Consider the following 18,780-nt stretch of genomic DNA (forward strand, 5'->3'; position numbering starts at 1 on the left):
AACTCTCTCTATCAACGGTTCTGGTCGTGCAGATGGAAGGGAAAAAGAATAGTACTTAGGCTTGAAATGCACTTATTGTCTAATTATCTAATTTGTGATGTGATAGTGAAGAGTTGGATTAGGTCGGGGAAGTCCCTACCAACGCTCGTAAATAACATTACAACTGATACTCCTCCTGGGAATAGTCAGTGACAAAGTGAAACTGCCAACAGCACGTGGACCTTCGACGGCTTGCTCACTGATCCGTTTGACTGTCAAGTGTCCCGTCTCAGAATGCCAATCTGTAATAATGATGAGGGGACGTTGTCAGACGGAAGTGTGTCTTTTCCTAGGGTATGCCATCATGGCAGTGTGTGTGTGTGTGTGTGTGCTAAAGGTGAGTGTCACATGACTCAAGCTGCTGGAATGTCATGATGACATGTGCTGCGTCTCGACGTTTACATGGCGGGACATGTCGGCCTTTCACCTAATTACGTTCAACCAATGCTTGTCTGAAGTCATGAGAAAATGTGCCAGTCACGTGTTGGCGTTTATGCAAAGCATTGATTCCGTATACTATTCGTGCGCTCGCTGGTCCATCGTGCGCTTTTTGTCTCCAATTCAGCACACTAGTAGAACAATTGATTTTTCCACGACTCATGCTAATTTTGAACCCTAATAGTAAATGACTGTAAAGCAATAGTAACACTACCAAGCCCAACTGGTCGGCAAGTGTTACACACTACTAGTAGCATCTTTATCAAGGCTATTTTATGCGCTAACAGCTTCATGGCAAGAAGTCTGAGCATATCCAGCAGATAAGGCCCGAAAAAAACATTTTTTCCCACAACAAATTCTATTTTTGCCCTACTAGTAACACAATCAAACCTTATTGGTAGACGACTTTGCTGCACTACTAGAAGGTCCAACTAGTAGGCACGTGTCACACACTAGTAACTTCCGTATCATGGATGTGAAATAAAGCTGTTTGAGGATTTATTCAACATTCATGATATTTATCTTCACGTCCATGTGCAATTGTTTGTCCTTCCTAATAAAACTGTGGCGTGCTAGCATGACAACTATATGTTACTAGTGAGGCAAATAAACTATGCACTGACTAATTGACATCTGCGTCCTACTAGTCTCCCGAGTGACATCTATTAAAGTTTACTAGTCCAAATGTGGCACTTCACTACTAGTAGTGCGCAGTTTTGCTTCACTAGTAACATGTAACTGTTTACTTGCTAGTCTAACAAATCTCTAAAGTTGAGCATCTTCAGATTCTGAATGAGCATTTCAGTGTCGGCTCCTCGGCTCACGTTCCCTTCAAAAAGTGAAGGAAGTTCGGGATTCCATTGCAATGTACTCACCCTGAAATCACCATATTTATTCACTTACTCACACGCGAGCACCCACCCACACACATCCCATACAACACACCCACTCAGCCACCCACACACACACACACACGCACACACACACGCACACACACAGAGTTCACGTGAAGTCAAAGAAACCACCTAGCATCAAACCTAGTTGTGTAACATGGATATCTTATAAAGAAGTTTGGAAAACTGCCCCAGGACAGCTCTGAATGTCCCAGCAAGACGTTGGGTGTGTTATCCATGATAACATAAAATTAAAACAAAGTGGGTGTGGGTGTGGGTGTTTGTGTGTGTGTGTGCGTGGGTGTTTGTGTGGGTGTGTGTGTGTTTCTGTGAGACATATCACTACAAGAACCACATAAATGACTAAATGACATAATTTGTTATGTTGTGCTTGACACGAAATGATTTGAACACATCAGTCACACTATCCTTCATGAGTATAATGTGTGTATCATTCGTTTCCTTGTCACAATCAAAAGTAAAAGTTCAACACATTGCATATGTACTCGACACAACACAAAGTGCACCCACACCATTCAATTAGAATGCAGAATAGAATAAAGTATCGATATAAGGTGCACCGTGCGACATCACCGTTCTCGTAGCAGCTGTGCTTCGATAGCATAAGAAGCTAATGAGGAGTTTAAAAATATATATATACAACAACAAAAAAACTACAAAGGAATGTGTTCAAATTGTCTTAGGCTAGTGAATAAAAAGGTTATTTCAATATATTAGTAACACCCAATCAGAAAAGTGATACATGTGCCAGTTTATATATATATATATAGATAATTATCATTATTATTGTTTTTATACAAAAGTTCCACTTGTTTGACAGACAGCGAGTAATGGGCTTGCTCACACAAGGTCAAGATTGATTTCTATTTTGTGTAAATAGCTCAAATTTGACCTAACTTAAAAGGAGCCTTTTAATTGAATAATTATGAACGAATCCTCCGCACGTTGATGGTGACTGGCTCCGAAGCAAACCGTGAGACCGGTTGGGCAACATTTGGTAGATGCGGAGGCCAAATTTGAGGCCTGTTAGCACCCACGTCAACAATGACGGACTCGGCCGCATTTGTTGATTTTGGCAAATGGTGGAGTACAGAAGACAATTAAGAGCTTTGCACTTCCTCGGCGTGTACCTTTCAGGTCAGCAGGTTCATGACTGTGAACAAGCTGAAATACATTTGACCAGATAATGTGCTGAAGAAACTCTTCATCTTCATGTTCCCATTAGCTCTTGATATGATATGGAACAGGGATGTGATGTACCAGATTGTAATGTAGAGTGTAATATGCTGCCATTTCGTCTCCACAAAACCCAAATCATCGTATTATTCATGATTAGTTTGTGCACAGAACTCGTTGAACACCTTGCAAGCTTTATCAATTGAAGATTCTTGATAAGCCATTAATGTCCTGTACATTGTGTTCATCAAACAAAGTGCCAGGGACTTTTCTACATATTGTAATGTTTGGTATTGCAAACTGGTGGCCAAGTTTGCGCAGCAGGTTGCTTCCAATTAATCTTAAACAATAGCACAGACCATCCCAATCAATCTGCAAACAGTCATTCTAAGCAATCAATCCTCAATGTTTCTAAGTATGAAAAATGACTTATCGGCTGGTCGAACGAACAGCATCAAAAACAAATAAATATAGCAGCAAATTGTGAAGAGTCTTTAAATGGCCCACCAATAAATGTGATGTTATTGTTTAAAATTGAGCAGTTAGACAATGATGTCATGAGGTGAAGATACGATTCATACAACGTAATCATTGAGCATTTAATTTAGTGATTCTTTTTCATACATTTATTTTTCCAAGATTGGCTTTATTTTTATCATTTCCACCTTTTATTATTGTTGTTGTTGTTGTTCTTGACCATAAAAAAAAAAAAGTGAAGTGCGCATCTCTGCAGCGCGGTGCATTATGTGTAGGTCGGCTAGTAGCCTGCTAACAACTTTCAATTGAAAATGAATTGGTACTACTGGTAATACTGGGATGGTCATGGTCACTGAGCAAAATAGAAGAAAAGAAGTGGAAATGTCATGAGTGTTACTGTTTTAGCGGGGGGGAAACAGCAGAGGCAACGTAAGATGGCCGCCCTCTGGTTTCAACCGCGAGAGGTGACTGGCAGGCACGCACGCACGCACTTACGTACGTACACTGGATTACACTGCCACGCAGGCAAAATGACGTCAACCAATCGCAGCGAGTGGGCGGGGGCAGCCATTTAGCCACGTAGCTAGCTACCTAACGATAGCAGGCTAGGTAAGTTCCGCTCCTTCCTTGGTGTGATTTTTGTGTGTGTGTTGATTGTCAGAGCATTTGATGTGCAATTGGTATCGGTCATTTATAATGTTGCTATTTTTTTTTCGTGTCGTTGGGAGTCGTAACCTCATTCTCAACTTGGCAGCTGTGCTTCGTTAGCAAGCGGCTAACGAGGAGTAGGCATTAAAGTTGAAGTCGAGCTGAAACGTTAGCATTTAACACTGCAATAATTATTGTACTGATCATATGACATTTATTGTATCTTTACTAGCAGCGTGCTAGCTTTGTGGTGTGTATGTACGTGTTTTTTTCTCATGCATTGGCTAATGTGTCACTGTTTTTATTTTGGAAGCTAACGTCAGCGAGAATTTGCAATGGATTTGCCACATCACGGATACCGAGCAAGTAAGTGGAACGTCAATCGCCAAAGTTGGCGCAAAGCAGTCATTGTTTTTGGAAAATGACTGTCATCTTCTCAGTTATTACTTCGAAAGAGGTAGTTAAATGCGAGACTGGTGACACAAGCAAGTCTTGGTCACATCAGCTACATTATGTACACTTCGAGACTATAACAGAGTCCCCCAACCTTTATCGAAACTAAGCAAAATACACTTCTGAGAAATTATTATTTATTATTATTATTATCATTATGAATCGCAATTTAAGTAAGCAAGGAGGAGCTGAACTGCAAAATCCACAACAGGTGTTTGATCCATGTGTGGAGTAATAAATATCCCGGTTTCATTTTTCTTAAACGGTCGTCTTGATCATGCTGTTCACATTTTCGTAACACCAATTGAACAACTGCACATCACCATTACAAGGCTTCGAGCAGGATGTTGGCAGAGGGAAGAACTGTCATCAGATAGGTTGCGAGCGAGAGACTGAAAGAGTCACACAGAGGCAATGACATGGCATAGACGTCATCTTGTGGATTTTGGCCACAACTAATACAGACTAACCATTCAACCCGACTCAAGCTACTGCTGTCACTCACTAGGCCACACCCCTTAAAGGCAAACATCTCCCTCGTGTTTTGATGATGCCGAAATTCTACCAACGATACTATCGTAAAACATCAACAGTGGGATCATCAATGGCAAATCATGCAATTTCAAATATTTTTTTAATGAAAAATAATATTACGCACTGAAGTATAATAACTACATATTATATGCATAACATTCCTCCTTGATAAAAGAAAAAGACAACAATTCAGCCTTTTAACATAAAAAATAAAATGTTTCTCACAGCTGCTGAAATTGGTTTAAAATGTAAAAATTGCTTCAGAAAGTTGTCATACAATGTAGATGTGTGAAAAGCAGCACACATTTAACTTCTTTTTTTTTCCTCTCTCGGTTTGGACAGTTCATAATAGTCTTTGTAGAAGATAAAAAATATGCCAATGATTGTTTGATAGCTGTCTAACTGCTACTCTGGAAGAAAAACTACTTCAAAAGATGCGGTATTGTACTGTTTTTGACAATTAGGTACTACATTACATAATCGTTTATACTTAAAAAAATCAGTTCATTTCATATTATGTTTATTTTTTTTTAATACGGCGTGGTGCTATTTTTGTATATTAAAAATCCAACAAATGGTAGATATTTTTAGGAGCCTACAATGGAAGAATATCATTTCAAAAGTTGATTACAGGCTTGGTGACAAGTTGAAGGCATCTCTGTAATTGCTCCCGCAGGCAAACAGCGGGGCCGCGGCGCCCCGACGGGCGGCGAGTCCGTGCTGTTCGACGACACCAGCGCCTCCGGGGCCAACGCGCAGGGTTATTACACTCCAGGCTACAACATGGCGGGGCCCTCCAACGACATGCAAGCGGGAGTCGGCAACCTGTTCGCCGATCCCATGGCCAGCGCCGCCGTCATGTACGGCTCGTCCTTAGCCAACCAAGGCAAGGACATGGTCAACAAAGAGGTGGGATCGTCCTTCCAAACGTCTCCATTTGGACCGCGAGGGGTCGATTCAAACAAAAATGAGCACATTTGAACCCGTTAGCATCCGCGTGGACTGTGACGCACTCGGCCACGTCTGTTGACCTCGACGGTTGGTGCAGGGTCGTCCGACCAGGAAACGCTTTGCACTTCTTGTGTGCCTTTCAGATCAGCAGATTCATGTCGGTGAACAAGTTGAAATACTTCTTTGCCGTGGACACCAGATACGTGATGAAGAAACTCATGATCCTCATGTTCCCGTACACGCATCAGGTAATCGGACAACACGTTTGGCACGTGTGAGAAGCCGTTCCTCCATCACATTTTATTATTAGTCTTATCGAGCGCCAAAGAGAAATTTCAACCATGAATCTGTGCCAAGTGAGCTTTGTGAAACTTCCTAATAGAGCGGTGATTTAAAAAAAAAAAACGAAAGCTCAGTAAAATTAGAACTTGTGTCAAGCGGCGATTCCCACATACTCTGCATTGAGAAAATGATCCAATTTCACTGAACTGAGACGGAAAGAATGATTATGACGAGTCAAGGTTTTGCTGCGCTGTTTGTGTTGGATTTTGTTGCTTAAAAGGTTGTAGCGTGGCAACAAACTGCAGATGCTATTCAGAGGTAGCATCGAGCCAACGGGCCATTCTCGAAATACGCGTGACGGTTTGACGCTAAATTGCAACCGACAGTGGCAAGAAACCGCTTACGTTATTTGACCTTATGCTGTTTTGACCTTTTTGTATTTGTACGTTTTAACTGTTGTTGTGAGTGACATGTTGGTGACTCTTGCTAGGATTGGGAAGTTCGCTACCATCGAGACATTCCGCTAACACCAAGACAGGACGTCAACGCGCCGGATCTTTACATCCCAAGTGAGTCGGCTTCAATGAACTGCGAACCCTTAATCTGGACATGCCTATAGCTGAAAATGTCATTTTTTAGCTGTGGAATGTGCACCTGATAGATATGACATTTTTGATTGGCCGTTGTCAGCATCATTTTTTAAATTATTTTTTGTATTAAGTGGAAATGTAAATAAATCCATAAATGAAAAGTTCCCTGTATCTCACTGAGCGACAAATACATGTGAATGTAAGCCAGTTGAGGGTTTTCGTCGGGGTTTGTAAAAGATTTGTGCAGACGGTAAAAAAGAAAAATGTTGGAAATGGTCTTTCTGACAAGTAGAAACGGTCTGAGAACATCTTACAAATCCTGATGAAAAGAGATGCAAACGTTCAGATTTGTAAAAAGGTCAAAATGCCAAATATCGGGCACCGGTCATCGGCCTGGCCCTACTTTTAAGCACCCAAAAGAACGCGTGCGGCGTCACGGTGAAATGTTTTGCGCTGATCCGCCAACCGTGAATGTTTTCATGACAAGCGTCCATTTTGTGGTCCTAGCAATGGCTTTCATTACGTACATCTTACTGGCTGGGATGGCTCTCGGCATTCAGAAGAGGTAACACGTTCTTTCTTTTCTTGTTGTTGTTGTTGTTTGCCATCTTACGGCCCGTTGACGCGTTGACCGACTTGTGTCAAAGGTTCAGTCCGGAGGTGCTGGGCCTCTGCGCCAGCACGGCGCTGGTGTGGGTGGTCATCGAGGTGCTGGTCATGCTGCTCAGCTTGTACTTGCTGACGGTGCACAGCGACCTGTCCACTTTCGACCTCATCGCCTACAGTGGATACAAATATGTCGGGTGAATATGACGACATGGCGATCCGCTGCAATCCGTGCGTGTCCTCGGGGCTTCCTCGGTTTGCGTCAGAGTTCCCGAGTTCTACAATTGCAACTTGATGAACGTGTTTAGCGTACAGTATACTGAAAAACAGTTTATACAATTAGCGTTAGCGTTGCGCAATCCCGTTAACTCTTTGACTGCCAGACGTTTTCAGAAACGGCTTGTCCCCAGTGCCAGCCGATTTTAAGCATTTTGACTGATCTTTCAAGGTCCATAGAAAATTATGTGTTTGGACTATGGAAACACGCACACTACCAAATGAAAGATTGGACTCTCATCTTTCATCAGAAAAAAAAGTTAGTTTCTACCTTATTCCATTTTTGAGTAATCAACAATAGAAAATGGTTAGTTTCACCTCTGTTTTGAAACAAACGTCTTTTAACGTCTTTGGCACTCCTCCGTAGGATTTTACTAAACGTTATTTAACGTTTTTGGCAGTTAATCACTAACCACTTGTAAAGACAAAAGTAAATAGATGTTTAGAGAACATTACTAGGCTGTAAATATGAAACAATCCAATAAATCATAAAAAAATATATACATGTGCGACATATTCTTACGCCGCCCAGCAAAGTAGTCCCATTGCGTGCCTTTGGAACCTCAAAGATTGGCATGTCACTGTGTCATAAACCGATGGCGATCAATATACGGGCCGCGGGCCAGATTAGGCCCGCAAAGGGGTTTAATCCGGCCCATGAGACGGTTTTGTAAAGTAAAAAAAAAAAATTGTAATGTCCACCAATTAGTGAGCCGGCCACAATCAAAACATCTGAATTTGTAATTTCACAAGTTTTTTTCACTTTTTTTACACGGAATCGTCCTGGATGTCTTTATTTTGCACACAACCTAAAGCTACGCTTTGTGTAGCAACAAACAACAAAATCCTCGACCAACATCAAGGCGTTAAATGAGAAACAAATTCAATTACTGGTAATTAGTAATAAGTAGCATCCTTATAACTTCATGAACTGCGCCACACAATGCATTCTGGGAACAATAGATTTGCAAAACAGGTCGATTTAACCCGTTCGGAACTCCGACAGGCAAAGTGTTGCCGCGTACCAGTTGCATTTGTGCGCATGTGTTTTTTTTTTTTAACAATATGATTACAGTTTTTTAAGGCTGGCCCACAAAAAGCGAAAATCTGCATACAATTGACGGCCATCGCATTTAAGTTCTATAGCGTTATTTTTCAAATGGCGGCCCTGATCTCACGTGTCTGTTTTCTCTCCAGGATGATCTTCAGCGTGCTTTGCGGTTTGCTGTTTGGCAGCGACGGCTACTTTGTGGCGCTCGCCTGGTCCTCTTGTGCCCTTATGTTCTTCATTGTAAGTATTTTAGTCTTGTCAAGTACACTACAAATGCGGTGGGACTTGTCGACTCACGAGTTTACAAGGAATTCTTCATTTGAGTTAGGTTTGATTTTGTTTTGACTTTTCTAAATTTAGATAGTTTTATTAAATGCTTAGTTTTGGTTTAGTTTTAGTTAGGTTCAGTATTAGTTTTCCTGGATTTTTTTTTTTAATGCATTAGTTGTGTGCAATATTTAATAAAAAAATATATATATTTTTGCTATAATTACAGTTAATTTTAGTTATTTTTATAAACGTTAAATAATAGATTTTTTTTATGCCTCTAGATGGTGCTCTTGGTTTAAAGATATTTTTTTTTCCAAATGATTAAATTTCCACTACATCTGCAAACCAACACTTGGTATCGAAACAAATATACTTAAAATCACAGTCAAAATCAATCACCCCCAAATGCTCATGTATTACAATAATTATTTGCGCTATAATTATAGTTAATTTTAGTTATTTTTGTAAACTTTAAATAATATTAATTTTTTTTACGCCTCTAGATGGTGCTCTTGGTTTACAGATGTAAAAAAAAAAAAAAGATTGCATTTCCACTACATCTGTAAACCAAGAGTGCCATCTATAGGAGTTAAAAAAATATATCACAAGTGCTTTCTTTATGAAGCTTAATTTTTCCATTTTTTTATGGAGCAGCTAAAGGTACTGTAATGCCCTCACACGTGGGCAAGGAGAGCAACTGCCGCCAATGCATTTATTCCCGGCCCACCTGTTTTCAGGGTTTGGCCTCGTGATCTTCGTAATGTGACCGCCAGGGCACTTTTGACATCGATTTCAGTTGACGGCACAAAAATGGCTGCGTCATCTGCTCAAATTGTTCTTTCCCTTGAAGTCGATGTCGGTCCCGCCGCAGTCGGCAACGTTGCATGCGCGCGGCGCAGCCAACCGAGCCAGCTCGCCATCTAACGCTGACATGTGCGCAGGTGCGTTCCCTGAAAATGAAGATCCTGACGTCGCTGGCGTCGGACTCCATGTCCACCAACTCCAGCGCCAAACCGCAAGTGCGCATGTACATCACCGTGGCCACCGCCCTCTTTCAGCCCGCCATCATTTACTGGTTAACCTTTCACCTGGTCAGGTGACTCGCGTGAGCGGGCTCATCCAAGTGCTTTTGGCGTCCGTCTCCATATGTGCGTGCGTGCGTGGCGAAACGCTTGTGAAAAGGAAAGTGAGTTCACCAAATTGTATGAAATCCGCGAGTGTGCAGCCATTTTGACAAAAAGTCTCCTTTCCTGCCGTCTTTTCAAAACGAGGGCTGTCAAATTTAGAGCTTGGTTTCCTCCGTGGATTTGATTCTTTTCCTTGATTTCAAGTCAAAAGCCATCATTTCATCCTTGAGATCCAGTTTAAGGTGTGCGAAACGTACGTACTCGTTGAGCCTTGCCGTGTTAACAGAGCTGCACACTAGTTAACTAGTAAGGTTTAATTACCAGACTCGTCGTCCAAAAGTGATACTATCATCCTTCCCGAGACTATTTTGGATTTGTTCTGAACGCCGAATGGACTTTCCACAAACTCCTCCGTTAATGATGACATCACCACCATTTCCAAACCTGTATTTTTATTTATCTGAAATATAACAAAGCATGACACTGTTTGCATTTTTTGTAGGGAAGAAAATAAATAATATTCAGCTTTGTGTATTCAATTGTTTGTTGGGAGGTTCCATGTGAAATGATGCGGTTCGACACTTTTTAACTAATTGCAGGGATGTGATTTTTCCGCTAATTCGCGGAATACCGCTTTTTTTATATATATATATATTTTTTTTTAGTAGTTGATTGTGTATGCACATGACTCCGACAGATAACATCTTCTGCTATAACAAAGACATTTGTGGTATGCTCTAATTACTGTATCGACTAACTTTCAACTACTAGCGCACAGTAGAGCCTCGCGACGAGTACCAAGTATTTGTCCTACTAGTGAACACAAAAGAGCTTGTGTGTGCGGGCGTGCACGCGGGTTGAACCTAAAGCTGGAGAGCAAAAGGTGACCGTTTGGATCAAGTTCCTGTCTTTTGTGACGCTGAGCGGCTGCAATCGCGAACGCGCACGCTGGCCAGTCGGGCACGCGCCGCCGGCTGCAAAGCGTCCTTTTTCGGTCCCCATGGCAACCGAAACCACAAGTTCGACGCACACGGACCGCCGGCGGGGAAGCGAGACAGGCGTTCGGGTTACAAGTTTCGGGTTTCCCAAATCATCTTGAACCCCGACAAAGACGAAAGTTGACGGGTGAGTCGCAAGTTTATTTTGTTTTTTTTTTTGTTTTTAATTCACGCACATCAAAGTTAACAATTCGGAGCGAGTGGATGACCAAAAAGGGCGACTTCAGAATGTGAACGACACAGAGAAGAAGACTGAAACTTTAGATTGCGGCGCCATTCGAACCGCTTTGTGGCTTGAAGGCGCGAACACACACTCGTGCACGATAACGTCATGTTGAGTGAGGCCCCGCACGGTCGCACCCGCAGCATTTATTGGTGTTGCCTCCACTAAAGAGCCAGGAGCGCACGATGGACTTTGTTCGTTCTAGTGGATGCACATCAGACTTTTTGAGGTTGGAGCAAATGGATAACTGACTCATGTTCTTCAGACAAAGACACCATTTTTTACAGGAGAGAAATAAAAGCCACGAAGGGGCCGAAATCTCCAGACCTCATCCCAAAAGAAAATGTAACTTTTAGAAAGGCCGTGTTTTCAACACTGAAATTATATTGAAAGACTATAATAGGCGACTAAGGTCCAATTTAAACCTTTGGCTTTCCTGTATTTGATCAAGATGAGTTTGACCAACTCAGTTATGTCATGGTGGGAGTTTGACGCACAACTTCTGTCATCATCTCTAGTTTGACAGGATGGATCACAGTATTGCGGTTGCCGGAATAGAAATAAACAAATTGACTAGAAAAAGAAAAATTTGTGCCATTTATGGTAGTCGAAGTTCAAACTGTGATTTCAAATTCTTAAAGCTGCAATAAAATCTGCCCAATGAACATTATATTTGGCTGATGTAAATGTTCGCGCTTCATCTGGATTCTTGTTTTTGCACAAAGTAGTTTTCCTCCGATTTTGGCATTTTGCTGACTATTATGATTTTGATTTGGGGTGGGGGGGGTGACTAAGTCCTTGCAAGCAGCCATCAAATCGATCAATATTTCATAAAAGATGACAATGCAGATGTACTACTTGCTTTCGGAGACTTTTAATGATCTCGTAACTCACTTTGCGGGATGTTGGCTCAGTGTTGCGCTGCGGAATCGGCAAAAGTACTGAAGACATGAATGCAGATGAAGAACGTGACTGGAGTGGCGTTCTAATTTCCTTGTATTTATTTATCTATTTATTTATTTACAATGACAATAAAGGCAGTCTGATTCTGATTGCCCCCTATAGTGCACCAAACCACGTTTTAGACCAGGATTCACCAAACATGCTAAAAATGGAGTTAGCCCACTTTTGTTCTCAGCGGCTCATTCCTTGATGTTGCCATTTTTTTTCCCTTCCCCCGCAGAGTTTGACGTGAACGATGGAGCACTTATGCCACACATTAGCCCCGTTGTCGCCGTGTCCCACCGCTTTCGGGGGGCCCTTCTCACCCTCTTGTCACATGACCTCCCTCCCGCTGTCGCCCATCTCCTTCCCTCCGTCGCCGACCACGGCCGAGTCTCTCCCATCTTCCTCCTCCTCCTCGTCCTCTTCCTCTTGCTCTCCCCTTTCCAACTGCACGGGGTCCCAACACCTGGAGGGTCCCTCGGACAGGTGGGACCAGGAAGACCTGACGTGCCTCAGCTGGCTGCACCAACGGGGCAACCTTCTCCCGCTCCAGCCGCTCCCCAAAGCTCCGCCGCCGCCGCCGTCTCCGCCTCCTCAGCCCCGAGGCCAGTGCGGACGGGAACCCGCCTTTGAACCCGCCTCGGCCAAGCCGCCGTACTCCTTCAGCAGCCTGATTTTCATGGCCATAGAGGAGTCGGCGGACAAGAGGCTGCCGGTGAAGGACATCTACGGCTGGATCGTGGACAAGTTCCCGTACTACAGGACGGCCAGCGCGGGTTGGAGGAACTCGGTCAGGCACAATCTGTCCTTGAGCAAAAGCTTCTGCCGCATGGAGAGGGATAAAAGTCAGGTGGGCGTGTTTGCCGTCACCATCCAAATGAGTGCAAGTTATTTGAATGACTTGAAAAAGCGTTAAAATGATCAATATGGGGTCAGTTTTAGGCCAATGGTTTAAAAGCCATTTAGAAAATAGGAGCTAATTTGTTCCGATAAATAATACAGACCTATGTCACGACATTTATGGAGTACCACAAGGGTCAATTCTAGGTACCCCAAATTTATGAAAAATCCCAAAGTCTTACAATGTGACCTGGCTTGTTTCCAGTCGGCGGGGAAAGGATCTCTGTGGCGCGTGAATCCGGAGCATCGAGCGTCGCTGCTGGAAATCCTTCGCAAGACGCACGCCTACCACAGCAACAGCAGCAGCCTCGTCAGCAAGCCGGCCCTGTGAGACCAATCGCACTTAGCATTTCTTATCATCTCTGCGATACATTCAACCAGTGAGAACTAGAGTGGGCTATCTCCATTTGGGCCAGTTTCATCAAAGTGGCCTGAAAGAAAGAAACAATTTGTCATTTTTCAAAAAGAAAATAGTTTAAGTGCAATACTGCCCAAACAGCCACCAAGTGGAAGTTAATTCATTAATTAAATATTATAAATTAATTAAATATTAACTTACCCTAACGTGCAGATGGACTAACACCAAAGCTAAAGTACTAGTAACTTCCTGTGATATTTTTTGCGGGATGAGGAGATGCAAGCCTTTATTTCGATCAGTATTTGTAGAAAGTGTGAATTGCAGGCTCCCTCTAGTGGTCACATGGGGGAAAGTTCCAAATGCATGTCAGTGTCTTAAACTTTCTTTCTTTTTTTAATCCAGTAAAATATATTTGTTGAGTTATTTTAAATTTAAACATTACATGTATTTTTTTTTAGCGGTTGATTTTTAGACATTTATTTAGGTAAACATTTTCAAGTATACATTTTATATATATTAAGCTGCAGTGATAAAGTTCTCTAACTATTCAATATATTACATTGGCTTACGATGATATTGAATATACTTTAAATACTTTTTTTTGTGGAGGTACTTGATTTAAAGATTTTGAGGTCCACTGAAGGTTTTCTCCACTTTATAGTAGGGGGAGGAAAAACGGACTTAGCCCAGTTTTGTTCTCAGTGGCTTTTTTTTTTAATAATATTTTTTTTTAATGATTAAACTTTTTTTTTGTTAAAAAAAAACTATTTTAACAATACTGTATCTCCACTGTTGGGCGTTTGGGCTGATGGTGCTGATGTTTTTTTGGGGGGGGAATTCCAGGTTGGAAGGCGTGGACTATGGCGTGTCTGTAGTGTGCGACTCCATGGAAATGTCAGGTTAGTACACGGCCCCTTGCAAAAAAATTTGGAAATACTTTATGTTAGCATTATTTGTTACATTTTGAAAAACAGGTAACATTCATTTCATTCCTCCAGCTCAAACATCAATGATACTCTTTAATTAAGCCTATTGACGATTTGTGCTGAGCAGTTTTTTGATATCGTCAATGTTGACTGTAACGAGTTTTGCTCTGATTGGCCAATCAGGAGACTGAAAAATGCCATCACGTGAAAACCAATGAATAATATTTGCATATTCGCATTCGTCTGGCATTCATAAACGCACCTATTTTCTTTTCTACTTAGTTGCATTAAAAAGAAAATGAAAACACATAAGCGCATTCGTGTTTTTAATTTTTTCTAAATTATTATTATTATTTTAAGACAATTATAAGGAGAGTCAAGTGTGATCCCTCTTCCCTGCAAATAGTGGGGGTCCGCTGTATACATGAACTAAAGTTGTAAAAAAAAAAAAAAAAAAGGTTAACTGAAAAACGAATTAAAAAAAAAAAATGAGGCTGTTAATAAAATTATTCTAGAGAAAATTTTCAGATGTTTTCATCTTCGTCATTGTACCTCATAAGCTTTTTGGGTTGTTTAAAAAATATATTAATTTAAAATAAAATTAAAATAAAAACTAATTCTTAAACTAAGCCTTTTCAAAAAAAATAAAAACAGCAAACACGCTCTAAAAACTGATCAAAAATCATTTGAAAATCAATAAAAGTTCAAGCGAAATTCAAACTGATCCATAAACTATTACTTTTTAATGAATTATTCTTGGTATGCTGCATGAATGTGAAATGTGATTGTTGATTGCAAAACAGTCAGATTGATGTTGATGTCCCTGTGCAGATGATTAGGTTGACATGGCAACACATAGATGCTTCAATCTGATTGGATGAGCATCGACATGTGCGTAGCGGAAGCAGCGCAGCCGATAGAAATGCTTGCAAGTGATTAAAATCGACTGTTGGGAATGAAGGAAGACATTTCATGGAACAATATCAGAATGTAGCTTGTAAATGAAGTTGTGCGCTTCTGATAGCGTTCAGGCCTTGCTGGTCCTGCTGGTCCTGCTGGTCCTGCTGGTCCTGCTGGTCCTGCCCGCCCAAAACTGTTAATGAGTCAAGTTGAACCTGCAAGCCTTTCACAATTTCACCCTATGGGATCTTTTCTCAGCCGTGTAACAGCGCTCGCTGTCACTTTTACTGCCGCCGTCTTTTCAGACTCTCGCCGGCGTTCTCAGCGTGACACATTGTTCCTGTGTTTGCTTGCTGTCGTCATGGCGACAACCTTCTCTTTCCCTGGTAACACGCCAACAGCCTCCTTAATGTGACCCGGCGTTGACGTGCGGGTCTCCATATGTGCCCACTGGCCAGCAAGAGTTTGTTGACACTTTTCTCTGTGAAATGTGCCTCGTCAACGAGTTTAGTGATCGAGTTCATCGGGTGTCGTGCAAAATAACCAATTGAGCCGGAAATGTGTTCTTTTAGTGCCCAGTTATTGGATGAAAAACGGCTCTCAAAGCCCCGTGGAAGAGGAAAGTAGCGCTTTGGCGCCATCTTGTGGCATTTTGGTGTCAAGGCACTGCAGTGAAGCTCACATTGTCGCCGCTCGCCATTTCGATTTGAAATCAACATATTTCATTTTGATTTTTGATTTGTTTAATAGCAACGGTGAAGTTCGGCATTCTCAAGTACACACTTGTGATTTTTTTTGTAATCCTTAGCTATCTGCTAATAATAATAATAATAATAATGCAGCGTGTGTTATTTTGATGCTCAAAGTAAGTTGAGACAAAACTAGTGCTTTGCTGCTATGTTATGGAATCTTGGTGTCAAGGAACAATGTTGAAGTGAGTTGAGATGTTTCATTTTGAAAAATGTAGTGCTTTGCTGCCATCTTAAAACAATTTGCTGTCAAGGAACTGTGTTGAAGCAAGTTGAGAAGTTTCATTTAGACAAAGCTAGCGCTTTACTGCATTCTTAAAGCAAAAATAGTGTCATTTAACGATGTTGAAATGATCTGAAAGGTTTCATTTGGACAAAAGTAGTGCTTTGCTGCTATCTTACAGCGTCTGGTGTGAAGTAAACATGTTAAAGTGGGTTGAGCAAATTCATTTGGACAAAAGTAGACTAGTGCTTTGCTACCGTTTGCTTATATCTATAGGCAATTTGTTCATAGTTACGTACCTATGAATATAAATATGTCAAGTTTGCTGCAGTTGAGTATTTTGTCCGGTTGCAGATTGCCTCCCTCACACCCTGATGCTGTCGGCCCCGTCGCCCGACACCCGCAGCCGGGATAATCCCGCCTTCTGCGAGCACCCGGATTTCCCCTTGACCCCGGAGCACGAGGAGCTGGTGTTCATGGAGTCGGCGGAATACCACGCCGAGGACCTGGCCGGCGACTTGGACAAGGACCCGCTGGACGACAGCGGCTACATCGAGCTGCACTACTACCAGTCCCCCGAGTACCAGTACCTGGTCCTGCCCGACGACACCCAGCTCGATCTGGAGACGGTGGAGATCCTGCAGCTGGACGCCGAAGCGCAGGAGGCGGCCGGCTCGCTGCTGGACTTGGCGGGCAGCGGATATTTTAATTAAGGGTGGCCCAAATCTTTTTGATTATTGTTGTAATCGTACCGACCACAACGTCACTGCCCAAGATTGAAAACTCTACTAGTGCGTATCACATGTCTACTAGTTTCAATCCTGCAAAATGACGAGTCCGCTCACCCGACTTCTCAGTGGCTCACTTCTAATACTAGTATGCCAAAATTGTCCTACTAGTGACGACAAACAGCATAGTAGTACACCTTGAGATAGATTTCATCAAAATTCTTGATAATGAGGCTACTAGTGCGGGACACATGCCTACTATTTGGGCCAAGTAGTTTTATCTAGAATGAAATGTACTAATAAAGTTTAATTACATACTAGTAGGCCAAAAGTGGCGCAAAGAGTGGAAAAGTGCCACTAGTGAGACAACTAGTCAGGTTGCCATCCAAATGTTTCGAATTTTTAAAGCGAATTTAGTGAAAATGCGCAAACGATTTATGCCGGTTTCCATCTGTTGTTCTTTTGCGAATATTGAGAAGGGACTCCGCCGCTGTAGGTGGCGCTATACACCATGGAGATGTGATCCATCAGTAATTCAAAAGAAGAAGAAGAGGAATTGACTGCGCCGTGCGATGACGTCGTATGAGTTGTAATTCTTGACAAATCGTATCGTTTCTTTGCTGTTTTCTATCTAAACTAGCATTAAAATTCGCTTTAATTAATTCAAAAAAATATTTTTGTTTCATCGTCTCCCCCAAACATACTTTTATCGTCTATTGCTCTGTGACTACAAACGTGCGTGTGACGTAATAACTGGTCAAAACGTATGACGTGTATCCGGTCTTGCCAGCGTTTATTCGCAAAACCTGTTTTCATTTTTTTGCGAATTTTGGGCCCTTTTTCGGATCTCTTAACGTTTCCATTCAGTTTTATTTTAACATTTTTTGAAAATTCGAATAAAAATAGGTGGATGGAAACCCAACTAATGTCATTCCACTAGTGCACTACTAGCGATGTTGGATCTTTTTTTGACTGGTATGTCATGTGACTAATACCTACAATAGTTGGATCTAGTATTATACAACACAGTAATTTGTGAGCAAGGTCTAGTTTCATACTAGCAACCCAAAATTGGCACTTGTTGTGAGAAAACATTACTAGGGTGCACTCGTAGAATGACTATGGCTTACCGGCAACATTTTTATTTTTTATTTTTTTCACCACTACTGCCTTCCACTACCACTTGACCTTTCTGTACTTTAGTAGTACAACTGGTCCCTATTAGCAAAGTGCAGATGTTAAGTAGTAGAATTTTATTTATGTTACTAGTAGTACTTAGCACGGAGTTGTCAACTCATGGTCACTGCCATTTTGACAAGTTTATGCTTTCAGGGTCCACTCGATCGTGTTTGAATTCATGTCACATCGCATCTGAATCCATGTCAAATCTATTTTTGCTTACATTTTTTAAAAATTCTAACAAATAAAAGATGCCATTCTGTTATTTTGACTGTATTTTTTTTTATTAGTTCTAAATTACTAAATTGAATTTACCTCTTTTACTTTTGTTGGTGACTTATTTTTCTTGTTCATATTTTATATTAATGTGAAATAACACAATTGTTTTTAAGTTTCTTTTTTTTTTAACGTGCATTTTCCCCCTGAACAGTAGGTACAGTTCCTTTTATTTAAATTTTTTCCTGTTTTAAAGCAGTGCATATTCTTAACATTCATTTACAAAAGCCACATGAAAAGGGTGAAGTTATAAATAATATAATAATAGATATTGTATTATATAACTCAAGAACAAAATGAAAGGACAAAAAAAAGTTATCATTGGACCTTTTTTGTTTTGACCGTTTTTCATTTTCTGCAAATAAATTCACCCAATGACAGTATATTTTGAATTTGGGAGTTATGTTGAATTAAAAATAATAATTTTGCTCAAACATTTTCCTACCAAATAGTAAAAAAAGAGAGAAACTGAAAATTTTGCTATCCAGTTTTAAAAAAAAATGTTTTTAACAAATGTTTGTACTGTATACATTTCGATCCAGA

General features: G+C 41.2%; 2 protein-coding genes across 5 annotated transcripts; both read left to right on the forward strand.

Annotated features, from left to right (window-relative positions):
• Positions 1-3,546: 3,546 nt before the first annotated feature.
• On the forward strand, positions 3,547-10,366 carry yif1a (Yip1 interacting factor homolog A (S. cerevisiae)). 4 transcript variants are annotated; one of them, XM_077578073.1, is made up of 9 exons: positions 3,547-3,653; positions 4,006-4,058; positions 5,356-5,588; positions 5,728-5,878; positions 6,403-6,481; positions 7,010-7,067; positions 7,150-7,305; positions 8,582-8,675; positions 9,647-10,366. In XM_077578073.1, the coding sequence occupies exons 2-9, from the start codon at positions 4,028-4,030 to the stop codon at positions 9,937-9,939; spliced, it is 1,095 nt and encodes a 364-aa protein (XP_077434199.1). In that variant the 5' UTR covers positions 3,547-3,653; positions 4,006-4,027; the 3' UTR covers positions 9,940-10,366. The 4 variants fall into 4 exon arrangements, with proteins under 4 accessions (XP_077434199.1, XP_077434200.1, XP_077434201.1 ...); XM_077578074.1 differs by having other exon boundaries at positions 5,774-5,878; XM_077578075.1 differs by lacking the exon at positions 7,150-7,305 and having other exon boundaries at positions 5,774-5,878.
• Positions 10,367-10,509: 143 nt separating this feature from the next.
• On the forward strand, positions 10,510-18,226 carry LOC144059158 (uncharacterized). The gene is made up of 5 exons (XM_077578072.1): positions 10,510-10,957; positions 12,237-12,848; positions 13,104-13,225; positions 14,100-14,155; positions 16,409-18,226. Exons 2-5 carry the CDS (start codon positions 12,252-12,254, stop codon positions 16,765-16,767), a joined length of 1,134 nt encoding a protein of 377 aa, XP_077434198.1. The 5' UTR covers positions 10,510-10,957; positions 12,237-12,251; the 3' UTR covers positions 16,768-18,226.
• The last annotated feature ends 554 nt before the right edge of the window (positions 18,227-18,780 follow it).

The sequence above is a fragment of the Vanacampus margaritifer genome, chromosome 10, assembly GCF_051991255.1.
Source record: "Vanacampus margaritifer isolate UIUO_Vmar chromosome 10, RoL_Vmar_1.0, whole genome shotgun sequence".
Classification (NCBI taxonomy): domain Eukaryota; kingdom Metazoa; phylum Chordata; class Actinopteri; order Syngnathiformes; family Syngnathidae; genus Vanacampus; species Vanacampus margaritifer.

Bases quoted from the DNA above. Each gene is read 5' to 3' on its own strand.
- yif1a (XM_077578073.1), top strand. From the start codon at position 4,028: ATGGATTTGCCACATCACGGATACCGAGCAA. The intron at 4,059-5,355 runs GTAAGTGGAACG...TTGCTCCCGCAG, and splicing joins ACATCACGGATACCGAGCAA to GCAAACAGCGGGGCCGCGGC. The intron at 5,879-6,402 runs GTAATCGGACAA...GACTCTTGCTAG, and splicing joins TGTTCCCGTACACGCATCAG to GATTGGGAAGTTCGCTACCA.
- LOC144059158 (XM_077578072.1), top strand. From the start codon at position 12,252: ATGGAGCACTTATGCCACACATTAGCCCCGTTGTCGCCGTGTCCCACC. The intron at 12,849-13,103 runs GTGGGCGTGTTT...GCTTGTTTCCAG, and splicing joins TGGAGAGGGATAAAAGTCAG to TCGGCGGGGAAAGGATCTCT. The intron at 13,226-14,099 runs GTGAGACCAATC...GGGGAATTCCAG, and splicing joins CTCGTCAGCAAGCCGGCCCT to GTTGGAAGGCGTGGACTATG.